General features: G+C 41.7%; 1 protein-coding gene across 1 annotated transcript in view; it reads left to right on the forward strand.

Annotated features, from left to right (window-relative positions):
* Positions 1–24,128, forward strand: part of LOC134341058 (serine/threonine-protein kinase SIK3-like) — a 410,314-nt gene that overhangs the window by 266,685 nt on the left and 119,501 nt on the right. Inside the window, exons 14-15 of the mRNA XM_063038806.1 lie at positions 7,411–7,484; positions 22,098–22,241. Coding sequence (XP_062894876.1) covers positions 7,411–7,484; positions 22,098–22,241 — 218 coding nt within the window. The remainder of the gene's footprint in view (positions 1–7,410; positions 7,485–22,097; positions 22,242–24,128) is intronic.

The following is a 24,128-nucleotide window of genomic DNA, read 5'->3' on the forward strand; positions in this document are numbered from 1 at the left end:
GGACCCAGCGTTGAGATTTTTGATTGGAGAAAGGCTAACTTTGAGGAGATGTGAAAGGATTTAGAAGGAGTGGATTGGGACAATTTGTTTTATAGGAAGGATGTAAAAGAGAAATGGAGGTCATTTAAAGGTGAAATTTTGAGGGTACAGGATCTTTATGTTCCTGTTAGGTTGAAAGAAAAGGTTAAAAGTTTGAGAGAGCCATGGTTTTCAAGGGATATTGGAAACTTGGTTCAGAAAAAGAGAGGGATCTAGCAGCTTGGAGATAATGAGGTGCTCAAGGAATATAAAGAATGTAAAAAGAATCTTAAGAAAGAAATTAGAAAAGCTAAAAGAAGATACGAGGCAGCTTTAGCAAGTAAGGTGAAAATAAATCCAAAGGGTTTCTATAGTTATATAAATAGCAAAAGGGTAGTGAGGGATAAAATTGGTCCCTTAGAGAATCAGAGTGGATGGCTATGTGCAGAGTCAAAATAGATGGCGGAGATTTTGAACAATTTCTTTTCTTCGGTATTCACTAAGGAGAAGGATATTGAATTGTGTAAGGTAAAGGAAGCAAATAGGGTAGTTATGGAAAGTATGACGATTAAAGAAGAGGAAGTACTGGCGCTTTTAAGGAATATAAAAGTGGATAAGTCTCCGGGTCCGGACAAGATATTCCCTAGGTCCTTGAGGGAAGTTAGTGTGGAAATAGCAGGGGCTCTGACAGAAATATTTCAAATGTCATTAGAAACGGGGATGGTGCTGGAGGATTGGCGTATTTCTCAAGTGGTTCCATTGTTTAAAAAGGGTTCTAAGAGTAACCCTAGCAATTATTGATCTGTGATTTTGACGTCAGTGGTGGGTAAATTGATGGAAAGTATTCTTAGAGATGGTATATATAATTATCTGGATAGACAGGGTCTGATTAGGAACACCCAACATGGATTTGTGTGTGGAAGGTCATGTTTGACAAATCTTATTGAATTTTTTGATGAGGTTACTAAGAAGGTTGATGAGGGTAAAGCGATGGATGTTGTCTATATGGACTTCAGTAAGGCCTTTGACAAGGTTCCACATGGAAGGTTAGTTAGGAAGGTTCAATCGTTAGGCATTAATATCGAAGTAGTTAAATGGATTCAGCAGTGGCTGGATGGGAGACGCCAGAGAGTAGTGGTGGATAACTGTATGTCAGATTGGAGGACAGTGTGTAGCGGTGTGCCTCAGGGATCTGTACTCGGTCCAGTGTTGATTGTCATATATATTAATGATCTGGATGATGGGGTGGTAAATTGGATTAGTAAGTATGCAGATGATACTAAGATAGATGGCGTTGTGGATAATGAAGTAGGTTTTCAAAGCTTGCGGAGTGATTTAGGCTAGTTAGAAGAGTGTGCTGAAAGATGGCAGATGGAGTTTAATGCTGAAAAATGTGAGGTGCAACATTTTGGTAGAACTAATCAAAACAGGACATACGTGGTAAATGGTAGGACATTGAAGAATGCTGTAGAACAGAGGGATCTAGGAATAACGGTGCATAAGTCCCTGAAGGTGGAATCTCATGTGGATAGGGTGGTGAAGAAAGCTTTTGGTATGCTGGCCTTTATTAATCAGAGCATTGACTATAGGAGTTGGGATGTAATGTTGAAATTGTTAAAGGCATTGGTAAGGCAAAATTTGGAGTATTGTGTACAGTTCTGGTCACTGAATTATAGGAAAGATGTCAATAAAATTGAGAGAGTACAGAGGAAGTTTACCAAAATGTTGCCTGAGTTTCATCTCCTAAGTTACAGTGGAAGGTTGAACAAGTTAGGTCTTTATTCTTTGGAGCGTAGAAGGTTGAGGGGGGACTTGATGGAGGTGTTTAAATATGAGGGGGTTTGATAGAGTTGACATGGATAGACTTTTTCCATTGAGAGTGGGGGAGATTCAAGCAAGAGGACATGAGTTGAGAGTTAAAGGGCAAAAGTTTAGGGGTAACATGAGGGGGAACTTCTTTACTCAGAGAGTGGTAGCTGTGTGGAACGAGCTTCCAGCAGAAGTGGTTGAGGCAGGTTCCAAGTTGTCATTTAAAGTTAAATTGGATAGATATATGGACAGGAAAGGAATGGAGGGTTATGGGCTGAGTGCAGGTCGGTGGGACTAGGTGAGACTGGGAGATCGGCACAGACTAGAAGGGCCGAGATGGCCTGTTTCCGTGCTGGAATTGTTATATGGTTATATATGGTTCTTGTGCCTCCAAGGTGGACCTGAGCACTATGAGATCATCCAGGTACACCAGTACATCAAGTAAGTTCATATCTCCCATCAATTTCTGTATAGCACACTGGAAAGTCACAGGGGTTCCCGATATGCCCTGGAGCATCCTTTCAAACTGGAAGAATCCCAGTGGGCATATGAATGCCATCTTCTCATTGTTAGCCTCACTCATAGGGATCTGATAATACCCTCTCCTCAAGTCCAGTACGTGAATCACTTCACAACACTCAGGCAGGCTAATGTGTTCTGAATTTTTGGAGCATATATTGGTTGAGGACTGTATGCCTATTCAGAGTCCAGTAGTCCACACACAACCATACCTTCCCATTCTTCTTCCGGGCCACCACTATTGGAAACTCATAAGGGCTTTTGGATTCAGTGATGATCCCAGCTTCCTTGAACTTCTGCAGGTGCTGTTGAACGTCCTCCATCTCTACAAACGGCAGACGCCGCAATCTTTCACTGAATGGGGTGTCCTCTGTAATCTGGATGGTGTGGCAAGTGCTGTTGGGACAACCCACATCAAACTCACCAATAGAAAAGATATCTTCCAGTTTCATAGTCATAGTCATAGTCATACTTTATTGATCCCGGGGGAAATTGGTTTTCGTTACAGTTGCACCATAAATAATAAATAATAATAGAACCATCAATAGTTAAATAGTAATATGTAAATTATGCCAGTAATTTATGAAATAAGTCCAGGACCAGCCTATTGGCTCAGGATGTCTGACCCTCCAAGGGAGGAGTTGTAAAGTTTGATAGCCACAGGCAGAAATGACTTCATGTGACGCTCTGTGTTGCATCTCGGTGGAATGAGTCTCTGGCTGAATGTACTCCTGTGCCCAACCAGTACATTATGTAGTGGATGGGAGACATTGACCAAGATGGCATGCAACTTGGACAGCATCCTCTTTCCAGACACCACCGTCAGAGAGTCCAGTTCCATCCCCACAACATCGCTGGCTTTACGAATGAGTTTGTTGATTCTGTTGGTGTCTGCTACCCTCAGCCTGCTGCCCCAGCACACAACAGCAAACATGATAGCACTGGCCACCACAGACTCGTAGAACATCCTCAGCATCGTCCGATAGATGTTAAAGGACCTCAGTCACCTCAGGAAATAGAGACGGCTCTGACCCTTCTTGTAGACAGCCTCAGTGTTCTTTGACCAGTCCAGTTTATTGTCAATTCATATCCCCAGGTATTTGTAATCCACCATGTCCACACTGCCCCCCTGGATGGAAACAGGGGTCACCGGTACCTTAGCTCTCCTCAGGTCTACCACCAGCTCCTTAGTCTTTTTCACATTAAGCTGCAGATAATTCTGCTCACACCATGTGACAAAGTTTCCTGCCGTTCAACATCTCCACATCAACCGCTTCTTCCAAACGCCAAGTACTGGGTAGTCCCCAAAGTTGAATGACTTAGTAGTCAACTTCCTCTTTTTCAGAGAGAGTTTCATCCCACCTTGTTTCATAGGGACACTAGACATTACCGTTACCAGAAAGAGGTGCGCCATTGGCATCGCCTGCCTGAGGGTGACCTCCCTCTCCAAAGTGTTCCCAGCACTCACCGTCATTCTGTTCACTTGTACAACTGAGAGCTTCTACAGTTCGGGCCTCACCAGTACCCCAGCAGCTAAGCTCGACTTCTCTTCATGGTCTTCTGGAGCATCCACCAAGAGGGCCTCGGCCTCAGGCATTCCAGGAAGTTTGAGGTTTCCTGTTAGTCTAGCTACTTCCCCAGGCCATGACATGATTGGTACCACATAGTCCCTTGTTTATGCTCATCATCTAGCTTAGAGCAGCCACACACCTACTAAAGCAGCTTGGTGAATGGACAATGTTTCCAGAAAACTCTCTCCCAACTCTCTCTTTTTAGGCTCCCACTAACCTCCTCACGAAAGGAGTATTTCTCCCCGTAAGAATTGAAGCTCATCCTTCTCAACCAGGTCCAGACAAACCAGCATTACTGTATCAAGGGCCTCAGCTATTCATACATTTGCCTCCAAAAACCCCAGCTTCAGTGACAAGTAACCATCACACAGACCCCAGATCTCTAGTGCATTAAGTGGCATCATGGGTAAATGTGTCAATACCATTGTGTCAAATTTGGCTGTAGCATAAATATCCTCAATCCATAGTGATACACTGAAGTTTGGCACTATTAAACCTTCAGGAATAGGGTTTTTTGCTTTAGAGTGTTTCTTGATTAGATTAGATTAGATTATGAGGACACTCAGTCCTCATTTATTGCGAGACCGTGCATCTGCGCCTGGAAAGTCTTCACTCTCCAGGGCGCAGGCCTGGGCAAGGTTGTATGGAAGACTGGCAGTTGCCCATGCTGCAAGTCTCCCCTCTCGACGACACCAATATTGTCCAAGGGAAGGGCATTAGGATCCATACAGCTTGGCACCAGTGTCGTCACAGAGCAATGTGTGATTAAGTGCCTTACTCAAGGACACAACACGTTGCCTCGGCTGGGGCTCGAACTTAAGACCTTCGGGTCGCTAGTCCAATGCCTTAACCACTTGGCCACATGTCCACACAACCTCCAGAGTGATATCACAAAAAAAAACAGGACAAACCAAAGACTATCACTGACAAGACCACATAATTATAACATATAGTTACAGCAATGCAAAGCAATACCATAATTTGATAAAGAACAGACTATGGGAACGGTAAAAATAGAAGTCTCAAAGTTCCGATCGACTCCCTATAGTCCCCAGAAACACTCTCTGCCATAAACCTCCAGGCACCGACAACTGTCGATGCATTGGAAGCATCCGATCAGCCCTTCGACACCGAGCACCGAGCACCATCTCTGCCGAGCGCTTCGACCCTGCCCCGGCTGCCAAGCAACAAGCAAAGCCAAGGACTCGGGGCCTTCCCCTCCGGAGATTCTGGATCACACAGTAACCGCCGCAGCGAAAAAGGCATCCCAGAGGTTTCTCAAGATGTTCCTCCGTTATCTCACATCTGTCTCCATCAAATTAGGATTGTGCACGGCACCCTACTTGACAGATTACAGATAGCATTCACCAGAGTGGCCACGCAAGCTACGTCCTGCCACCGTCTTCTCCTCCTCCCATATTGCTGGGAACATGTACACCCTGAAATGCCAAGCCATTCCCTCACTAGATTTCTCCAGTTAGGTACCCAGGGGAGGGGCTCACTCTCCGATGATTTTCCCATCCTTCACACTCCTGCCTGACTTGTCCCTCTTCACCACAGTTGTAACAGACAATACCGGTTGCTAATCTTCTCACATTACCCCGTTCACTTGCAGCCCTCTGCTTTGTCCATCCTGTCAGGGGGTCCGACTTACTTCTGCTTTACTGTGCGGAATGACTGCACTCGCCGTTAACAACCAAGACATCACAGTTCTAAACTCCTTTACTAATCCCCAGGGTGGGGAGCTCCTTTACCCCTCCCTAGGGTGTGTTATCAGAGGTCACTTCAGCTAAGGGGGCTACTACCGATGACTGTATCCTGGTGATGGACCCCTCCTGCACCTCCATTATATTCTACTCTGTTACTACTCTGATCAGCTCGACCAGTGAGGGAGGGGCGCATGTCTTATGACACATTCAGGAAAGGTGTCTGAGCGCCTTTTGCCACTTGATCCATTTTGAACTGATTCACCTCAACCATTTGAATGGCCCTGCACCCCCCCCCCCACACCACAAGTAACTCAGCTGTCTCACTAGTTGAAAAATTTAGGTGGAATTCTCTCCCCCTTCTCTTGAAACATGTTCTGAAAACCCATCATAAACTCCATAGGGCTTCTTGTCATGCCAAGCACATTTTCTAGTGCTTGCATATATCTTGCAGAGGTAGCAAAGGGGTAACGTGTCTTTACAGATCTCACTCCATCAGCAGTTGGCCCTTTCAAACTTTCAACCAATCACTGTCTTTTTATGGCATCAGAGCACTGCCACTCATCCAGCATCTGAGAGGTCTGTTCCGCTTAAGTCTTATACTCCTCTTCCACTTTAGGGGTGGGCTTCATGCCTGAGAACATTCTCAGCTTTCAATAACTAGGACCCTCCGCCTGTGCACTGAGGCATTTATTTGACAGAGAGGTAAGAGCCGATACCAACTCAGAATGCTTACCCCTTGCTAGGGGACTCATTAGACCTTCCAAATCAGACCACTCCTTCCTCTCACTTTGCAGAAATGAGAGCAACCAGTCTTTGAAGTCTCCACCCACTGCTATGGGAGACTGGGCTTGTGATTCAGCACACTGGCCTTCAGTCCCCTCATCCTGGAAAGTGCGGACATTCCACTGCTACCCCCATCTCCTTAGCCCAGTAGTACCAGGCATTGCCATGATGTCAGCGCTAGTCTGAACTAAAACGAAGACTTTGCCCACCATTCCATTAGACCCCTGCTTCATAATGTAACTGCTGCTATTGCTTTAACAGTACTTAAGGTTCAAATTAACAATTCATCAGGAATACGGCTGTCTACCCCACTCAATACACACGCATTCGTTACTGGTAACCCTGTGGATTCGCAGCACTGCTCAATCCCTGCAGCATCCATAACAACATATTGCAATTACTTTACCAGTCAATAGTCAGTTTAAACACAAAACCCACTGGATCAATGCTCGAGGCAATCGCAAGCGTCCAACAATATTAATCCCGGATAAGCCCCTATAATGAAACCCCTGGGTTCCTTGGCTGCGTAAGACTAGGGAAGTCACTCTCTGGTCCTGCCAAACTTGTGAAATTGAGATGGCTCTCTGACCCAAAACACAGTTGTGTGGATGCTGTGTAACTTGTCACCCTGTTACAAAAACTAGTGCCACGAAATAGCAGACAGTACGAAGGGTCTCGGCCCGAAACGTCGACTGTACCTCTTCCTAGAGATGCTGCCTGGCCTGCTGCGTTCACCAGCAACTTTGATGTGTGTTGCTTGAATTTCTAGCATCTGCAGAATTCCTGTTGTTTGCGTTACAGAAATGCTCAATATCTACAACATAACAGTAAAGATGTGAACCAGGGCAATCAATATGATTCAAGCTAGACATGAATGTGGTAAGCCTAAAAGGCCTGTTACTGCATTGATAATGTGAATGTACTTAAGTACAGTTGTTGGTTCATTTTCCTTGTCATTTGTGTATACTTTCCATATCAGTATTTACTCATTTTTCTCACAGCATACTGTTCCAGTCGTGATACCAGTGGACGAGGAGGGCTCAGATGGTGAGCCAGACCAGGAAGCTGTGAAAAGGTATGTAACAGTACTGACAATCTGAGCCTTATGGATTTGCCCAGTAGGAGATATGCCTTGAATATTTCCAGTTCTGTTTACTTCTACATGCCTTGACTTTACATCTGCTGAAAGTATCAACTTTGGCTTCATGATTCCAAGGAATCAGAATCAGGTTTGTTATCAACGGCATATGTCATGAAATTTGTTAACTGGGCAACGGCTGTTCAATGCAATACAGCATATAGAAGAAGAAAATATAATAATAATATATAAATCAATCAATCAATTACAGTAAATGTATATTGAATAGATTAAAAATTGTGCAAAAACAGAAATTATATTTAAAAAAATGAGGTAGTGCTCACAAGTTCAAAGTGCATTTAAGGATCGGATGGCAGAGGGGAAGAAGCTGTTTCTGAATTGCTGAGTGTGTGTTTCAGGCTTCTGTACCTCCTACCTGATGGTAGCAGTGAGAAAAGGGCATGCCCTGGGTGCTGGAGGTCCTTAACAATGGATGCTGTCTTTCTGAGACACTGCTCCCTAAAGGTGTCCTGGGTACTTTGTAGGCTAGTTCCCAAGATGGAGCGGACTAGATTCACAGCCTTCTACAGCTTCTTCGGTCCTGTGCAGTAGCCCCTTCGCCACCCCACTCCATACCAGACAGTGACGCAGCCTGTCAGAATGCTCTTCATGATACAACTATAGAAGTTTTTGAGTGTATTAGTTGACATGCCAAATCCCTTCAAACTCCTGATAAAGTATAGCCGCTGTCTTGCCTTCTTTATAACTGCATCGATATGTTGGGACCAGGTTAGATCCTCAGAGATCTTGACACCAAGGAACTTGAAGCTGCTCATTGTCTCCACTTCTGATCCCTCTATGAGGATTGGTATGTGTTCCTTCATCTTACTCTTCCTGAAGTTCACTAGTTGGCATATCTCACTCCTCTACTCCCTCTCATCTCCATCTCAGATGTTTGTATCATCAGTAAATTTATAGATGGTACTTGAGCTATACAGTCATATGTCTAGACAGAGTAGAGCAGTGGGCTAAGCACACACCCCTGAGATGCGCCAGTGCTGATCATCAGCGAGGAGGATATGTTATCTCCAATCCGCACAGATTGTAGTCTTCCGGTTAGTAAGTCAAGGATCCAATTGCAGAGGGAGGTACAGAGGCCCAGGTTCTGCAACTTCTCAATCAGGATTGTGGCAATAATGGTATTAAATACTGAGCTATAGTCAATGAACGGCATCATGACGTAGGTATTTACATTGTCCAGGTAATCTAAGGCCATGTGGAGCCACTGAGATTGTGTCTGCCATTGACCTATTGTGGCGATAGGCAAATTGCAATGGGTCCATGTCCTTGCTGAGGCAGGAGTTCAGTCTAGTCATGACCGACCTCTCAGAGCAGTTCATCACTAGATATGAGTGCTACTGGGCAATAGTCATTAAGGCAGCTCACATTATTCTTCTTAGGTGGGGAGGGGATTAGGAATTTGATGTTATTGTTGCTGTTTTCTTTCTGCGTGAAAGGGATAATGGATTTGATGATGTCGCTGTTTTTTACTGCAAGGGAAAGAGGGTGGTTTTTGAGTTTTGTTTCTGTTCTTTTTATTTGTGCTGGGGTCAATGTTGACGTCTTCTTTCAACAAACCTATGGTCATTTTGTACTTCAAAGCTATCCAGAGAAGACAAAATCAGAGTTATTTTGTACATATACACTTTGGCAATAAAATGAACCTTTGATCTTTTGAATTCAGTCACACCTGGTAGTCTATGTGGAGGTGTGTGTATTATGATAAACTGTTGATGGTGCTCCAATGTAGTGGCTTTGACAGATTCGTGTTCCCCTGAACACCTAAAGGTAATTGCCGTCTGTACTAAGGGACTTCTTCTCCATAATCCTAACAGCAGTTTACTTATCACTAGCAGAAGACTATAATCAAGGGCGTGAGAACTGCTTGATGCCATCTCCAAACAAGAAACAGTTCATTCAGACACATTTCAAGTCATTGGGAATTAAACCAGCCTCCTTTAAATAAAACCCTGCTCAATTACCATCAGCATATAACCTGTAGCACCAGAAGCCCTAACATAGCAGACCACCGTTACACTGAGATAAAGATTGGCTACCTTCCGTGCCTAGAACGCATTTCAGTAAATCAGATCACTTGGCTATTTTTCTCCTACCTGGATACAGTAGAGGCTAAAGAGCAAAACTGCGGAGATTAAGACAACATAGAGGTAGTTGCGGGAGGCAGAGAAGTGACTAGAGGATTGCTTTGAGTCTGAGGGCTGGACCGTTTTCAAGGACTTGTATGTGGATCTGAATGAATACACCAGGGTGTAATGTACTTTGTTAAAACTATCGTAGATGAGTGTGTCCCTCAAAATCATTCGGTGTTCCCCAACCAGAAGCCTTAGATAAACCATAAGATCTGTAATCAGCTGAGGACAGATCAGAGGCATTTAAGACTGGTAACCAAGGAAGTTACAAGAGGTCCAGGTACAATCTCCAGAAAGCTATCTCATGGGCAAAACAGAAATTTTGACTCATGGAGGGATGCTTGACAGTTCCAATAGGGCTTGAATACTATCACCTCTTATAAAGTTAAATCAAATGACATAGGCAACAACAGGGTTTTATTTCCAGATAAGATCAATGCCTTCTATGCTCACTTTTACTGTCAGAACATGGAGGAGCTATTACAAACTCCCGTATCACTCAATGATCCTAATTTAAGTCTCTGAGGCCTACATGCGAATGCCTTTGAAAGGATAAATTCAGAAAAAGTGGCAGGCCCAAACTTGGTATCTGGCCATGTACTAAAGTTGATCATAAAGTATTGTGCTGATCAACTGGCTGGATTGTTCATTTAAGATTTTTTTTTAACCTCTTGCCATGGCAGTCTAAGGTGTCCGCTTATTTCAAGCAGGATTCTGTTATATTTGTGCCTAAGAAGAGTGTGGTGACCTACATCAATATCTATCACACAGTAGCAATTACATCCACAGTATTGAAGTGCTTAATAGGTTAGTGATGAAATATATCAACTCATGCCTGAGTGGTGTTTTAGATCTGCTCCAATTTTGTCTGCTGGAGCAGCAGTCCACAGTAGATACTATCTCATTGGCTCTTCACTGAACACTGGAACATCTGGGCAGCAAAAATACATTCATCAGGGTGCACTTCATCGACTACTGCTTGGCATTCAATAATATCTTCATCTCAACACTAATCAATATGCTCCAAGACCTTGGGCTCAATACCTTATGCAATTGGATCCTTGATTTATTCACTTGCAGACCCCAGTCAGTTCAGATTGGCAATATCTCATTCACAATCTCTATCAGCATAGGAGCTTAGCTCCCTCCTCTACTCACCACACTTACGAATGTATGACCAAGCTCAGCTCCAGCGTCATATTCAGTTTTACTGACGAGACCACTGTCATAGGCTGTATCAAAGGTGGTGATGTCAGCATATAGGAGGGAGATTGAAAGTCTGGCTGGGAAATAGCATCGCAGCAACCTCTCACAAAATTTCAGCAAGACCATTGAGATGATCGTTTACTTCAGGAGAGCAAAGCTAATAGTTCTTTAGCCAGTCCTCGTGAGAGGATCAGAGGTGGAGAGGGTCAGCAACTTTAATCTCATTGGTGTTATTATTTTGATGACCTGCCCTGTATCTGGCATAAGTGCAATTACGAAGAAAGCACGGCAACACCTCTACATCCTTAAGAGTTTACAAAGATTCAGCATGACATATTTGATGAACTTTATACGGGTGTAATGGAGTGTATACTGACTGACTTTATCATATCACAACTTGGTATGCCCTTGAATGGACTGTCCTTCAAAAAGTGGTGTATACAGCCCAGTCCATCATGGGTAAAACCCTCTTCACCACTGAGCACATCTACGTAAGGCTTTATTGCAGGAAACAACATCCTTCATCAGCGACCAACACCTTCCAAGACTTAAGCAACATACATCAAAGTTGCTGGTGAATGCAGCAGGCCAGGCAGCATCTATAGGAAGAGGCGCAGTCGACGTTTCAGGCCGAGACCCTTCGTCAGGACCTTCCAAGACTTGCTCTCTTTTCTTAGTGCCTTCAGGAAGAAAGTACCGGGACCCATACCATCAGATTTAGGAACTGTTATTATTGCTCAGATTTACTTGTCCCATCATTGAGGTGTTCCCACAACCTATGGACTCACTTTAGAACATGGAATAGTACAGCACAGTACAGGCCCTTCAGCCCACAATGTTGTGCGGACCCTCAAACCCTGCCTCCCATATAACCCCCACCTTAAATTCCTCCATATACCTGTCTAGTAGTATCTTAACCTTCACAAGTGTATCTGCCTCCACCACTGACTCAGGAAGTGCATTCCACACACCAACCACTGTGAGTAAAAAACCTTCCTCTAATATCCCCCTTGAACCTCCCACTCCTTACCTTAAAACCATGTCCTCTTGTATTGAGCAGTGGTGCCCTGGGGAAGAGGCACAGGCTGTCTACTCTATCTATTCCTCTTAATATCTTGTATACCTCTATCATGTCTCCTCTCATCCTCCTACTCTCCAAAGAGTAAAGCCCTAGCTCCCTTAATCTCTGATTATATTCCATACTCTCTAAACCAGGCAGCATCCTGGTAAATCTCCTCTATACCCTTTCCAATGCTTCCACATCCTTCTTATAGTGAGGTGACTAGAACTGGACACAGTACTTAAAGCGTGGCCTAACTGGAGTTTTATAGAGCTGCGTCATTACCTCGTGACTCTTAAACTCTATCCCTCGACTTATAAAAGCTAACAGCCCATAAACTTTCTTAACTGCCCTATCTACCTGTGAGGCAACTTTCAGGGATCTGTGGACATGTACCCCCAGATCCCTCTGCTCCTCCACACTACTCAAATATCCTGCCATTTACTTTGTACTCTGTCTTGGAGCTTGTCCTTCCAAAGTGTACCACCTCACATTTCTCCGGGTTGAACTCCATCTGCCACTTCTCAGCCCACTTCTGCAACCTATCAATGTCCCTCTACAATCTTCGACAATCCTCTACACTACCTTCAACACCACCAACCTCTGTGTTGTCTGCAAACTTGCCAACCCACCCTTCTACCCCCACATTCAGGTGGTTAATAAAAATCACAGAAGTAGAGGTCCCAGAACAGATCCTTGTGGGACACCACTAGTCATAACCCTCCAATCCCAATCTACTTCCTCCACCACGACCCTCTGCCTTCTGCAGGCAAGCCAATTCTGAATCCACCTGGCCAAACTTCCCTGGATCCCATGCCTCTTGACTTCCTGAATAAGCCTATTGTGTGGAACCTTATCAAATTCCTTACTGAAATCCATATAGATCACATCCACTGCACCACCCTCATCTATATGCCTGGTCTCCTCCTCAAAGAACTCCATTAGGCTTGTTAGACACGATCTGCCTTTCACAAAGCCATGCTGACTGTCCCTGATCAGACCATGATTCTCTAAATGCCCAGAGATCCTATTTCTAAGAATCTTTTCCAACAGCTTTCCCACCACAGACGCAAGGCTCACTGGTCTATAATTACTTGGACTATCTCTACTACCTTTTTTGAACAAGGGGCAACATTCACCTCCCTCCAATCCTCCGGTACCGTTCCCGTAGACAACGAGGACATAAAGATCCTAGCCAGAGGCTCAGCAATCTCTTCCCTCGCCTGGTGGAGCAGCCTGGGGAATATTCCATCAGGCCCCAGGGACTTATCCATCCTAATGTATTTTAGTAACTCCAATATCTCCTCTGCCTTAATATCAACATGCTCCAGAACATCAACCTCACTCATATTGTCCTCACTGTCATCAAGTTCCCTCTCATTGTGAATACCAAAGAGAAGTATTCATTGAGGACCTCGCTCACTTCCACAGCCTTCAGGCACATCTTCCCACCTTTATCTCTAATTGGTCATACCTTCAGTCCTGTCAACCTTTTGTTCTTCACATAATTGAAGAATGCCTTGGGGTTTTCCTTTACCCTACCCGCCAAGGCCTTCTCATGCCCCCTTCTTGCTCTCCTCAGCCCCTTTTTAAGCTCCTTTCTTGCTTCCCTATATTCCTCAATAGACCCATCTGATCCTTGCTTCCTGAACCTCATGTATGCTGCCTTCTTCCACCTGACTAGATTTCCACCTCACTTGTCACCCATGGTTCCTTCACCCTACCATTCTTTATCTTCCTCACTGGGACAAATTTATCCCTAACATCCTGCAAGAGATCTCTAAACATTGACCACATGTCCATAGTACATTTCCTTGCCAAAACATCATCCCAATTTTCCAGTCCTTTCTGATTCTATCCTTTTCCATGATAATGCTGAAGGTCAGGGAGTGGTGGTCACTGTCCCCCAGATGCTCACCCACTGAGAGATCTGTGACCTGACCCAGTTCATTACCTAGTACTAGATCTAGTATGGCATTCCTCCTAGTCGGCCTGTCCACATATTGTGACAAGAATCCAAACTGGACATACTTAACAAACTCTGCCTCGTCTAAACCATTGGAACTAATCAGGTGCCAATCAATATTAGGGAAGTTAAAGTCACCCATGATAACAACCCTGTTATTTTTGCACCTTTCCAAAATCTGCTTCCCAATCTGCTCCTCGGTATTTCTGCTGATACCAGGGGGCCTATAGAATACTCCCAATAGAGTCACTACTCTCTTCCTGTTCCTGACTTCTACCCATACTGACACAAAAGAGGATCCTGCAACATTACCCACCCTTTCTGTAGCTGTAATAGTATCCCTGACCAGTAATGCCACCCCTCTTCCCCTTCACCCCCCCATCCCTTTTAAAGCACTAAAATTGGGAGAAGGAAGAAGACTGAGATTCGGAGCGGGAGTGTGGAGGAAGCCATTTTTTAATTTTTCGGTGTTTTTCATCGGTGTCGAGAGAGTGAGGACGGCACAGGCGTGTGACGTCGTGAAGGGAAACAAGGAAGATTTAAAAAGACTCAAATCCTGATTCGAGTTTAATTGGGAGAAGCGGGAGTGTGGAGGAAGCCTTTTTTAAATTTTTCAGTTTTTTTCATCAGTGTCGAGAGAGTGAGGACTGCGCAGGCGTGTGATGTGGAGGGAAACGAGGAAGATTTAAAAGGACTCAAATCCTGATTTGAGTTTAATTGGGAGAAAGAAGACTGAGATTCGGAGCGGGAGTGTGAAGGAAACCCTTTTTAAACTTTACCGATTTTTTCATCGGCGTCGTGAGAGTGAGGACTGTGCAGGCATGTGACGTCGTGAAGGGAATTGAGGAAGATTTAAAAGGACTCAAATCCTGATTCGAGTTGAATTGGGAGAAAGAAGACTGAGATTCGCAGTGGGAGTGTGGAGGAAGCCTTTTAAAAATTTTTCTTTTTTTTTCATCAGCGTCAAGAGAGTGAGGACTGCGCAGGCGTGTGATATGGAGGGAAATAAGGAAGATTTAAGAGGACTCAAATCCTGATTCGAGTTTAATTGGGAGAAAGAAGACTGAGATTTGGAGCTGGAGTGTGGAGGAAAGCTTTTTTAAATTTTTTGGTTTTTTTCATCGGTGTCGAGAGAGTGAGGACTGCGCAGGAGTGTGATGTGGAGGGAAATGAGGAAGATTTAAAAGGGAGTTTAAAAGATTTGCAAGATTTAAAACTCGATAGTTAGGGGGTCAGATAGGTGATTCTGTGGACCAAGTCAGGACACCCGGAGGGTAGTTTGCCTCCCTGGTGCCAGGGTCCGTGATGTTTCTGATCACATCCAAGATATCCTGAAGTGGGAGGGAGCAGAGCCAGAGGTCGCGGTACGTATAGGTACCAATGACATAGGTAGGAAAAGGGGAGAGATCCTGAAAGAAGAATATAGGGAGTTGAGAAAAAGGACGACAAAGGTAGTAGTCTCAGGATTACTGCCTGTGCTACGCAACAGTGAGAATAGGAATGCAATGAGATGTAGGATAATTGCGTGGCTGAGAGATTGGAGCAAGGGGCAGGGATTTGGGTTTTTAGATCATTGGGACCACTATTGGCGCAGGCATGACCTGTACAAAGGAGATGGGTTGCTGTTAAATCATAAGGGGACCAATATCCTGGCGGGGAGATTCGCGAGAGCTACTGAGGTGACTTTAAACTAGAATGGTTAGGGGGGAGGGAATCAAATTAAGGAGACGGAGAGGGGAGGTTGATGTAGGGGAAAAAGAAGAAGGTAATAAAGTTGTTTGCTCAATTAAGGATACAGAGAGTGGGAGGTGGAAAGTTTCTTAAATATATCTATTTTAATGCTAGGAACATTGTAAGAAAGGTGGATGAGCTTAGAAAATGGATTGATACCTGGAAATATGATGTTGTAACTATTAGTGAAACCTGGTTGCAGGAGGGGTGTGATTGGCAACTAAATATTCCAGAATTTCGTTGCTTCAGGTGTGATAGAATAGGAGGGGCAAGAGGGGGAGGTGTTGCATTGCTTGTCAGAGATTATATAACAGCGGTGCTCTGGTGGGATAGATTAGTGGACTTGTCCAGGGAGGCTATTTGGGTGGAATTGAGGAATTGGAAAGGTGTAGTGTCGCCTATAGGGGTGTATTATGGACCATCTAATGGGGACCGAGAACTAGAGGAGCAAATCTGTAAGGAGATAGCAGATATTTGTAGTAAGCACAAGGTTGTGATTGTGGAAGATTTTAATTTTCCACACATAGACTGGGAAGCCCATTCTGTAAAAGGACTGGATGGTTTGGAGTTTGTCAAATGTGTGCAAGATAGTTTTTTGCAGCAATACATAGAGTTACCAACTAGAGAAGGGGCAGTGTTGGATCTCCTGTTAGGGAATGAGATAGGTCAGGTGACAGAGGTATGCGTTGGGGAGCACTTCAGGTCCAGTGGTCACAATACCAGTAGTTTCAATATAATTATGGAGAAGGATAGGACTGGACCTAGGATTGAGATTTTTGATTGGAGAAAGGCTAACTTTGAGGAGATGCGAAAGGAATTAGAAGGAGTGGATTGGGACAATTTGTTTTATGGGAAGGATGTAACAGAGAAATGGAGGTCATTTAAAGGTGAAATTTTGAGGGTACAGGATCTTTATGTTACTGTTAGGTTGAAAGGAAAGGTTAATAGTTTGAGAGAGCCATGGTTTTCAAGAGATATTAGAAGCTTAGTTCAGAAAAAGAGAGAGATCAATAAATATAGGCAGCTTGGAGTTAATGAGGAGCTCGAGGAATATAAAGAATGTAAAAAGAATCTTAAGAAAAAAATTAGAAAGGCTAAAAGAAGATGCGAGGCTGCTTTGGCAAGTAAGGTGAAATAAATCCAAAGGGTTTCTACAGTTAAGTTAATGGCAAAAGGATAGTGAGGGATAAAATTGGTCCCTTGGAGAATCAGAGTGGACGGCTACGTGCAGAGCCAAAAGAGATGGGGGAGATTTTGAACAATTTCTTTTCTTCAGTATTCACTAAGGAGAAGGATATTGAATTGTGTAAGGTAAAGGAAACAAGAAGGGTAGTTATGGAAACTATGACAATTAAAGAAGAGGAAGTACTGACACTTTTAAGGCATATAAAAGTGGATAAGTCTCTGGGTCTGGATAAGATATTCCCTAGGACTTTGAGGGAAGTTAGTGTAGAAATAGCAGGGGCTCTGACGGAAATATTTCAAATGTCATTAGAAACGGGGATGGTGCTGGAGGATTGGCGTAATGCTCGTGTGGTTCCATTGTTTAAAAAGGGTTCTAAGAGTAAACTTAACAATTATCGGTCTGTGAGTTTGACGTCAGTGGTGGGTAAATTGATGACAAGTATTCTTAGAGATGGTTTATATAATTTTCTAGATAGACATGGTCTGATTAGGAACTGTAAATGTGGATTTGTGCATGGAAGGTCATGTTTGACGAATGTTATTGAATTTTTTGAAGAGGTTACTAAGAAAGTTGACGAGGGTAAACCAGTGGATGTTGTCTATATGGACTTCAGTAAAGCCTTTGACAAAATAGACAATTGGCAGATAATGTAACTCGGCTACTTAGTATAATTCATTTGGCACAAAAAAGGGAGGAAATGAGTATGGTATTAGTCTTGGATGCAGAAAAAGCATTTGATAGATTGGAATGTGATTTTTTATTTAAAGTATTAGAAAAATATGGGTTAGGAGTACCTTTTATACATTGGATTAAAACTTTAAACACTAATCCTAATGCTAAAGTAGTGACAAATAGTCAAATTTCAACACCATACTTGGCGATAGAACCATTAGCAGAACTAGTTAGAACTGATTCAGATAGTAAGGGTTTTACAGTTAATCAGGAGGAATATAAGATTAATTTATTTGCTGATGATGTAAGTTATTTAACAAACCCACTGTATTTGTTACGTAAACTATCATCTAGATTGGAAGAATATGGAAAAGTATCAGGGTATAAAATAAATTGGGATAAAAGTGAAATCTTACCTCTTACTGAAGGTGACTATAGTCAATGTCGATTAGCAACCCAGTTTAAATGGCAGATAAATGGTATAAAGTATTTAGGTATAAGACTTGATAATGATATAAAGAATTTATATAAACTTAATTATTTACCATTATTGAAAAAAATTCAAGATCTTGACAAATGGATGGTGTTACCAATAACATTAGCGGGTAGAGTCAATGCTGTAAAAATGAATATATTTCCTAGATTACAGTATTTATTTCAAACACTACCAATACAACTGCCGCAGAAATTCTTTCAAGAGTTAAATAAATGTGTGAGGAAATTTCTTTGGAAAGGTAAGATGTCTAGAATATCTTTGGAAAAATTGACATGGAAATTTGAGTTAGGAGGGTTACAACTTCCAAACTTTAAGAATTATTATAAAGCAAATCAACTTAGATTTATTGCATCTTTTTTGACGAACGAAATCCGGCATGGATTAGAATAGAATTAGATAAGATAGGAGAAAATAGACCTGAAGATTTTATATATAAATGGGAATCTAAATGGCTACAGAAAAGAAAAGAATCTCCTATATTAAAATACTTGATTGATCTATGGAATAAGATAAACGTTGATGATGAAATAAAGAAATCTTTATTAGCAAGGAGACCTTTGATCCAAAACAGTCTTATTCCTTTTACAATGGATAATCAACTTTTATATAATTGGTATCAAAAAGGGATTAGATATATAGGAGACTGTTATGAAGGAGGTATATGAAGGATGTCATTTGAACAATTGAAGAATAAATATAAAATATCAAATAACACCTTCTTTTGTTACCTTCAATTAAGGACTTATTTAAGAGACAAACTGGGTCAAGCAATGTTTTTGCGGAAACCTAATGGAATTGAGATTTTAATTCAAAAAGGAAAAATTTAAGAATTTATTTTTTTAAGTATAATCCGATTCAAAAACAGACACTTAAACAAGGAATTCACAAGTCAAGACAAAAATGGGAAACGGATATGGGTATTAATATTGATGAAATAAATTGGTCAAGACTATGTCTTGACAGTATGACAAATACAATAAATGTTCGACTTAGATTAGTACGATATAATTTTTTACACCAATTATATATTACACCGCAAAAAAATAAATAGATTAAATTCAAATTTATCTGATCAATGTTTTCGGTGTAATCAAAAAATTTGTACGTTTTTACATTCTACTTGGTCCTGTTCCAAAATTCAACCTTTCTGGATAAATTTAAGAGTTTTATTGGAACAGATTACTGGAACTCATCTTCCACATAACCCTATATTATTTTTATTAGGTGACATTGTTAAGGAATAAAACCGAAACTTAAATTGAATAAATACCAGAAAGAATTTATAAAACTTGTATTGGCAGTAGCCAAGAAGGTTATAGCAGTTACGTGGAAATCGGATTCGTATTTAAGTATGGATCATTGGAATAATGAAATTTTTAGCTGTATTCCACTTGAAAAAATTACTTATAATTTAAGAGATAAATATGATACATTTTTGAATATTTGGCACCCTTATTTACAAAAGATAGGTTGGCATATTTAGGTGCTCTGATGATAAAGATGTTGGCCCTTTGGGGAAAGTAACAAATAAATATGTTAAATTTATTTTGAATCCCATGGAGCATGTGGAGACCTTCCAATATCCAGGCAGTCTTTCTTTCTTTCTTTCTTTCTTTTTTTTTCTTTTTCTTTCTTTTAGGTAGGGGTATATATCGGGGGGAGGGTAGATATTGTTATTCCATGTAATCAGTTTGAAAAATTAATAAAAATTATATATGAAAAAGAGTGGGCAGAAAGATGGCAGATGGAGTTTAATGCTGAAAAATGTGAGGTGCTACATTTTGGTAGGACTAATCAAAATAGGACAGACATGGTAAATGGTAGGGCATTGAAGAATGCTTTAGAACAGAGTTCCCTGAAGATAGTATCTCATGTGGATAGGGTGGTGAAGAAAACTTTTGGTATGCTGGCCTTTATTAATCAGAGCATTGAGTATAGGAGTTGGGTTGTAATGTTGAATTTGTATAAGGCATTGGTAAGGCCAAATCTTGAGTATTGTGTACAGTTCTGGTCACCGAATTATAGGAAAGATGTCAATAAAATTGAAAGAGTACAGAGGAAGTTTACTAAAAAAAATGTTGCCTGGGTTTCATCTCCTAAGTTACAGAGAAGGGTTAAACAAGTTATGTCTTTATTCTTTGGCGCGTAGAAGGTTGAGGGGGGACTTGATAGAGGTATTTAAAATTATGAGGAGGATTGATAGAATTGACGTGGTTAGACTTTTTCCATCGAGAGTGGGGAAGATTCAGACAAGAGGACGTGGGTTGTGAATTAGAGGGCAAAAGTTTAGGGGTAAGATGAGGGGGAGCTTCTTTACTCAGAGAGTGGTAGCTGTGTGAAATGAGCTTCCAGCAGAAGTGGTTGAGGCAGGTTCTATGTTGTTGTTTAAAGTTAAATTGGATGGATATATGGACAGGAAAGGAATGGAGGGTTATGGGCTGAGTGCAGGTCGGTGGGACTAGGGTAGGGTAAGAGTTCGGCACGGACTAGACGGGCCAAGATGGCCTGTTTCCGTGTTGTAATTGTTATATGGTTATATGAAATACAGGAATATTGAGAAGCCGTTCCTGCCCTGGTGCCAGCCAAGTCTCTGTAATGGCCACTACATCATAATTCCATGTATGTATCCAAGTTCTCAGTTCATCACCTTTGCTCCTGATGTCTTTTGCATTGAAGTCACGCACTTTAGCCCTTCTACCTTACTACTTTTACACCCTTTATTCTGCTTCTCTTTCCTCAAAGCCTCTCTGTATGTTAGATCTGGCTTTACTCCATACACTTCTTTCACTGCTCTATCGCTCTGGATCCCATCCCCCTTGCAAATTAGTTAAAACCCTCCCGAACCATGCTAGCAAACCTACCTGCAAGGATATTTCTCCCCCTCGAGTTCAGGTGCAATCCATCTAATCTGTACAGGTCCCACCTTCCCCAGAAGAGATCCCAATGATCCAAAAATCTAAAACCCTGCTCCCTGCACCAACTCCTCATCCACTTTCACAGACTTTTCATCTCATGTTCATGATATTTATTACTTGTTTAATTATTATTATTATTTCTTTTTGTATGTACAGTTTGTTGTTTTTAGCATACTGTTTGCATGCTCTGTTTTTCGTTGATTCTATTATAGTTGTTATTGAGCCCACAAGAAAGTGAATCTCAGAGTTGTTTATGGTGCATATATGTACTTTGATAATAAATTTACTTTTAACTTTAAAACTTGGAGCAATTTAACCTTCCTTAATATCCACATTTTAGAACAATGTTTTAGTCTGCTCTGAAGATCTTTTGACCTACTGTTTACCTTCCTGGTTGCCTCTCTGAAGCACTTAAAATGACCCTCTATGTTTCTGATGCAGCTTATTGGAAGGAGGATAAATTAGTGATCAATTGCTAGGAAAATCCTTCATTCAAAAAAATGAAAACCATTGGAATGGATTAATCAGAACAAATTTTATTCCAAGGGAGAATGGTCCATATTTAAGTCTTTACACAGCTGAATATGTTGCATTTAAAATTGAAATGGAACATGATTACTTATTGCTCGAATTAATCCTGTAATATATAAGCATTTTTTCAAATATCTTTCATTATGCAGAAAAGGAAAGTTAGTGCAATCAGATGAACCACTAACTTTTGCACACTAAATCACTTTGTCAAATATCGTCTAACATTTCAATTCTAGAACCTGCACAAAGCAGTAAAGTTCAGATTATGTCTATTTATCAATGATTCATTACATGGTGGAACTAGGTATCTGTTTATTTATTTCTTAATATTTACACATAAATCAAGCTAATCAATAAAAAGAAATGAAGGTGGCAGATAACAATGATAAATTACATTTATTTTCATCATTAACAAACCTAGGGCATGCCTGATGGTACTACCGAAACAACCTTTATGAACTAATAAACGTTACTCTACCTTTAAGAGTTAATATTATTTTTCTCAGTAACATCAAACAATTGCAGTTATTGAAAGTTTATAAACTAAATTTAGCAACAGTTTTCATTCTCTTAGAGTAATACTGTGAAATCTATTTAAATAGATAAATTTCAGATTAAATATACACTTGTGTTGCAGGTATCTGGCTAACAGATCTAAACGTCACACTCTTGCATTGACCAGTCCTACAGCTGAGGTCCCCTTAGATTTGCAGAGGCAGCTGGGACAGCAACAGGCAATCTGTTCATGGGCTTGGGTTCTTCACCCTGAGCAGTACAGTCGGTGAGTGGTTTTTGCACTGCTTAAATCTCAGACATTATCATGGTTTCAGCATTCCAGAAGAAGTAGTACAGATTTGAGTATCTCCTGTGCCCCATTAAAATACTGAAAGAAAAAAGTAGTTGTCCAGATGACTATCTTGATTTTTCAGTACTAGTACACCTCAGGTGACATGACTAGCTGGAAAATAGTGTAGTTTTCCTGTTAATGTTTTGTATTGTTTTTGTTTGATTTCCCCTTTTGCCACCATCCCTAACAGCCAGTAAAAAATAACAAGAAAAAGTGTACACATGTGATCTGATATACAATTACTTAACTGGAAATTACATATTAAGCAGTTTCTGGATTTCTCAAACTATTTGTATTCTTTTACATTTTACTACTATTCTGTATTATACACTACTCTGTGTCACAAAAGCCATGTAACTTGCACGTTCCCAATACTTGCTACTCTGTAACAGGTTGTTAGGAGTTGGCTGCGGACCTTTTGAAAACCCTTGCGAACTGATGTGTTCCTTCTACCTCTTCAGAGATTCAGCTGGATTGGAAACTTGTACTATGAACCGTACAAAAACTACACTATTTTCCAGCTAGTCATGTTACTTGAGGTGTACTAGTACTGAAAAATCAAGATAAATCATCTGGACGACTACTTTTATCTTACAGTATTTTAATGGGGCATAGGAGATACTCACCTATTACCCCAGTAGTCTCTGTGACCAGCACATAATTTTCCAAAACTTCCGCCACCACCACTTCCAACTGGATCCCACCACCATGCACTTCTTTCCCTCCCACCAACTGCCTCCCCCACTTTCTGCTTTCTGCAGGGGTCACTCCCTATGCGACACCTTTGCCCATTCTTCCCTCCCCATTGATCCCTCTTCTGTCATTTATCCTTTCAAGCAGACAAGTGCTTCACCTACCTTCTTCCCTCACTGTCATTCAGGGCCCTAAACAGTCCTTCCAGGTGAAGCGACACTACCTGTGAGTCTGTTGGGGGTCATATACTGTAGTCAGTGCTCCCAGTGTGTTCTCTTGTATATCGGTGAGACCTGACGTAGATTGGGAGACCATTTCACCAAGCACCTACGCTCCATCCGCCAGAACAAGCGGGATCTCCCAGTGGCCACCCATTTTATTTCCACTCCCATATGTCCATCCATGGCCTCCTGCACTGTTGCGATGAGGCCACACTTAGGTTGGAGAAACAACACCTTATATTCCATTTGGGTAGCCTCCAATCTGTTGACATGAACATCGATTTCTCAAACTTCCAGTAGTGCCTCTACTGACCCCCCCCCCACCTTTGCCATTTCCCATCCCCTTGTCCCCCTCTAATGTTATCTCCTTGCCCGCCCATCACCTCCCCCTGATGCTCCTCTTCCCCACCCATCTTTCTTCTTTCCTCCATAGCCTGTCTCTTTCACCAATCAGCCTCCTAGCTCCTTGTTTTATGCCTCCCCCTCCAAGTTTCATTTATCAAAGGGCATTTTTCCCCCTCGTCAAATCTGTTCCTCAGCTTTTTTTCTCCAGTCCTGCTGAAGGGTTTCAGCCCGAAACATCAACTATACCTTTTTCCATAGATGTTGCCTGGCCTCCTGAGTTCCACCAGCGTTTTGTGTGTGTTGCTCAGATTTCCAGCATCTGCAGATTTTCTGTTGTTTGGTATATTTGACAATTCATGTGATCTGTTAATTTAGTATCGGCAAATTAAATTATTGTTCAATGTTAAAATGATCACTGGAGAGCCCATAAATGAGTTTATCATTCAAAATCAGCATTTTTCATAAATAATACTAACTCATTTACATTGTATTAGTAAGATATTCTTACACATTATTATATATGTTATTATGGATAACAGTAGACTTTGTGTGATCAATTCAG

The sequence above is a fragment of the Mobula hypostoma genome, chromosome Y (genome assembly GCF_963921235.1).
Source record: "Mobula hypostoma chromosome Y, sMobHyp1.1, whole genome shotgun sequence".
NCBI classification, from domain to species: Eukaryota; Metazoa; Chordata; class Chondrichthyes; order Myliobatiformes; family Myliobatidae; genus Mobula; species Mobula hypostoma.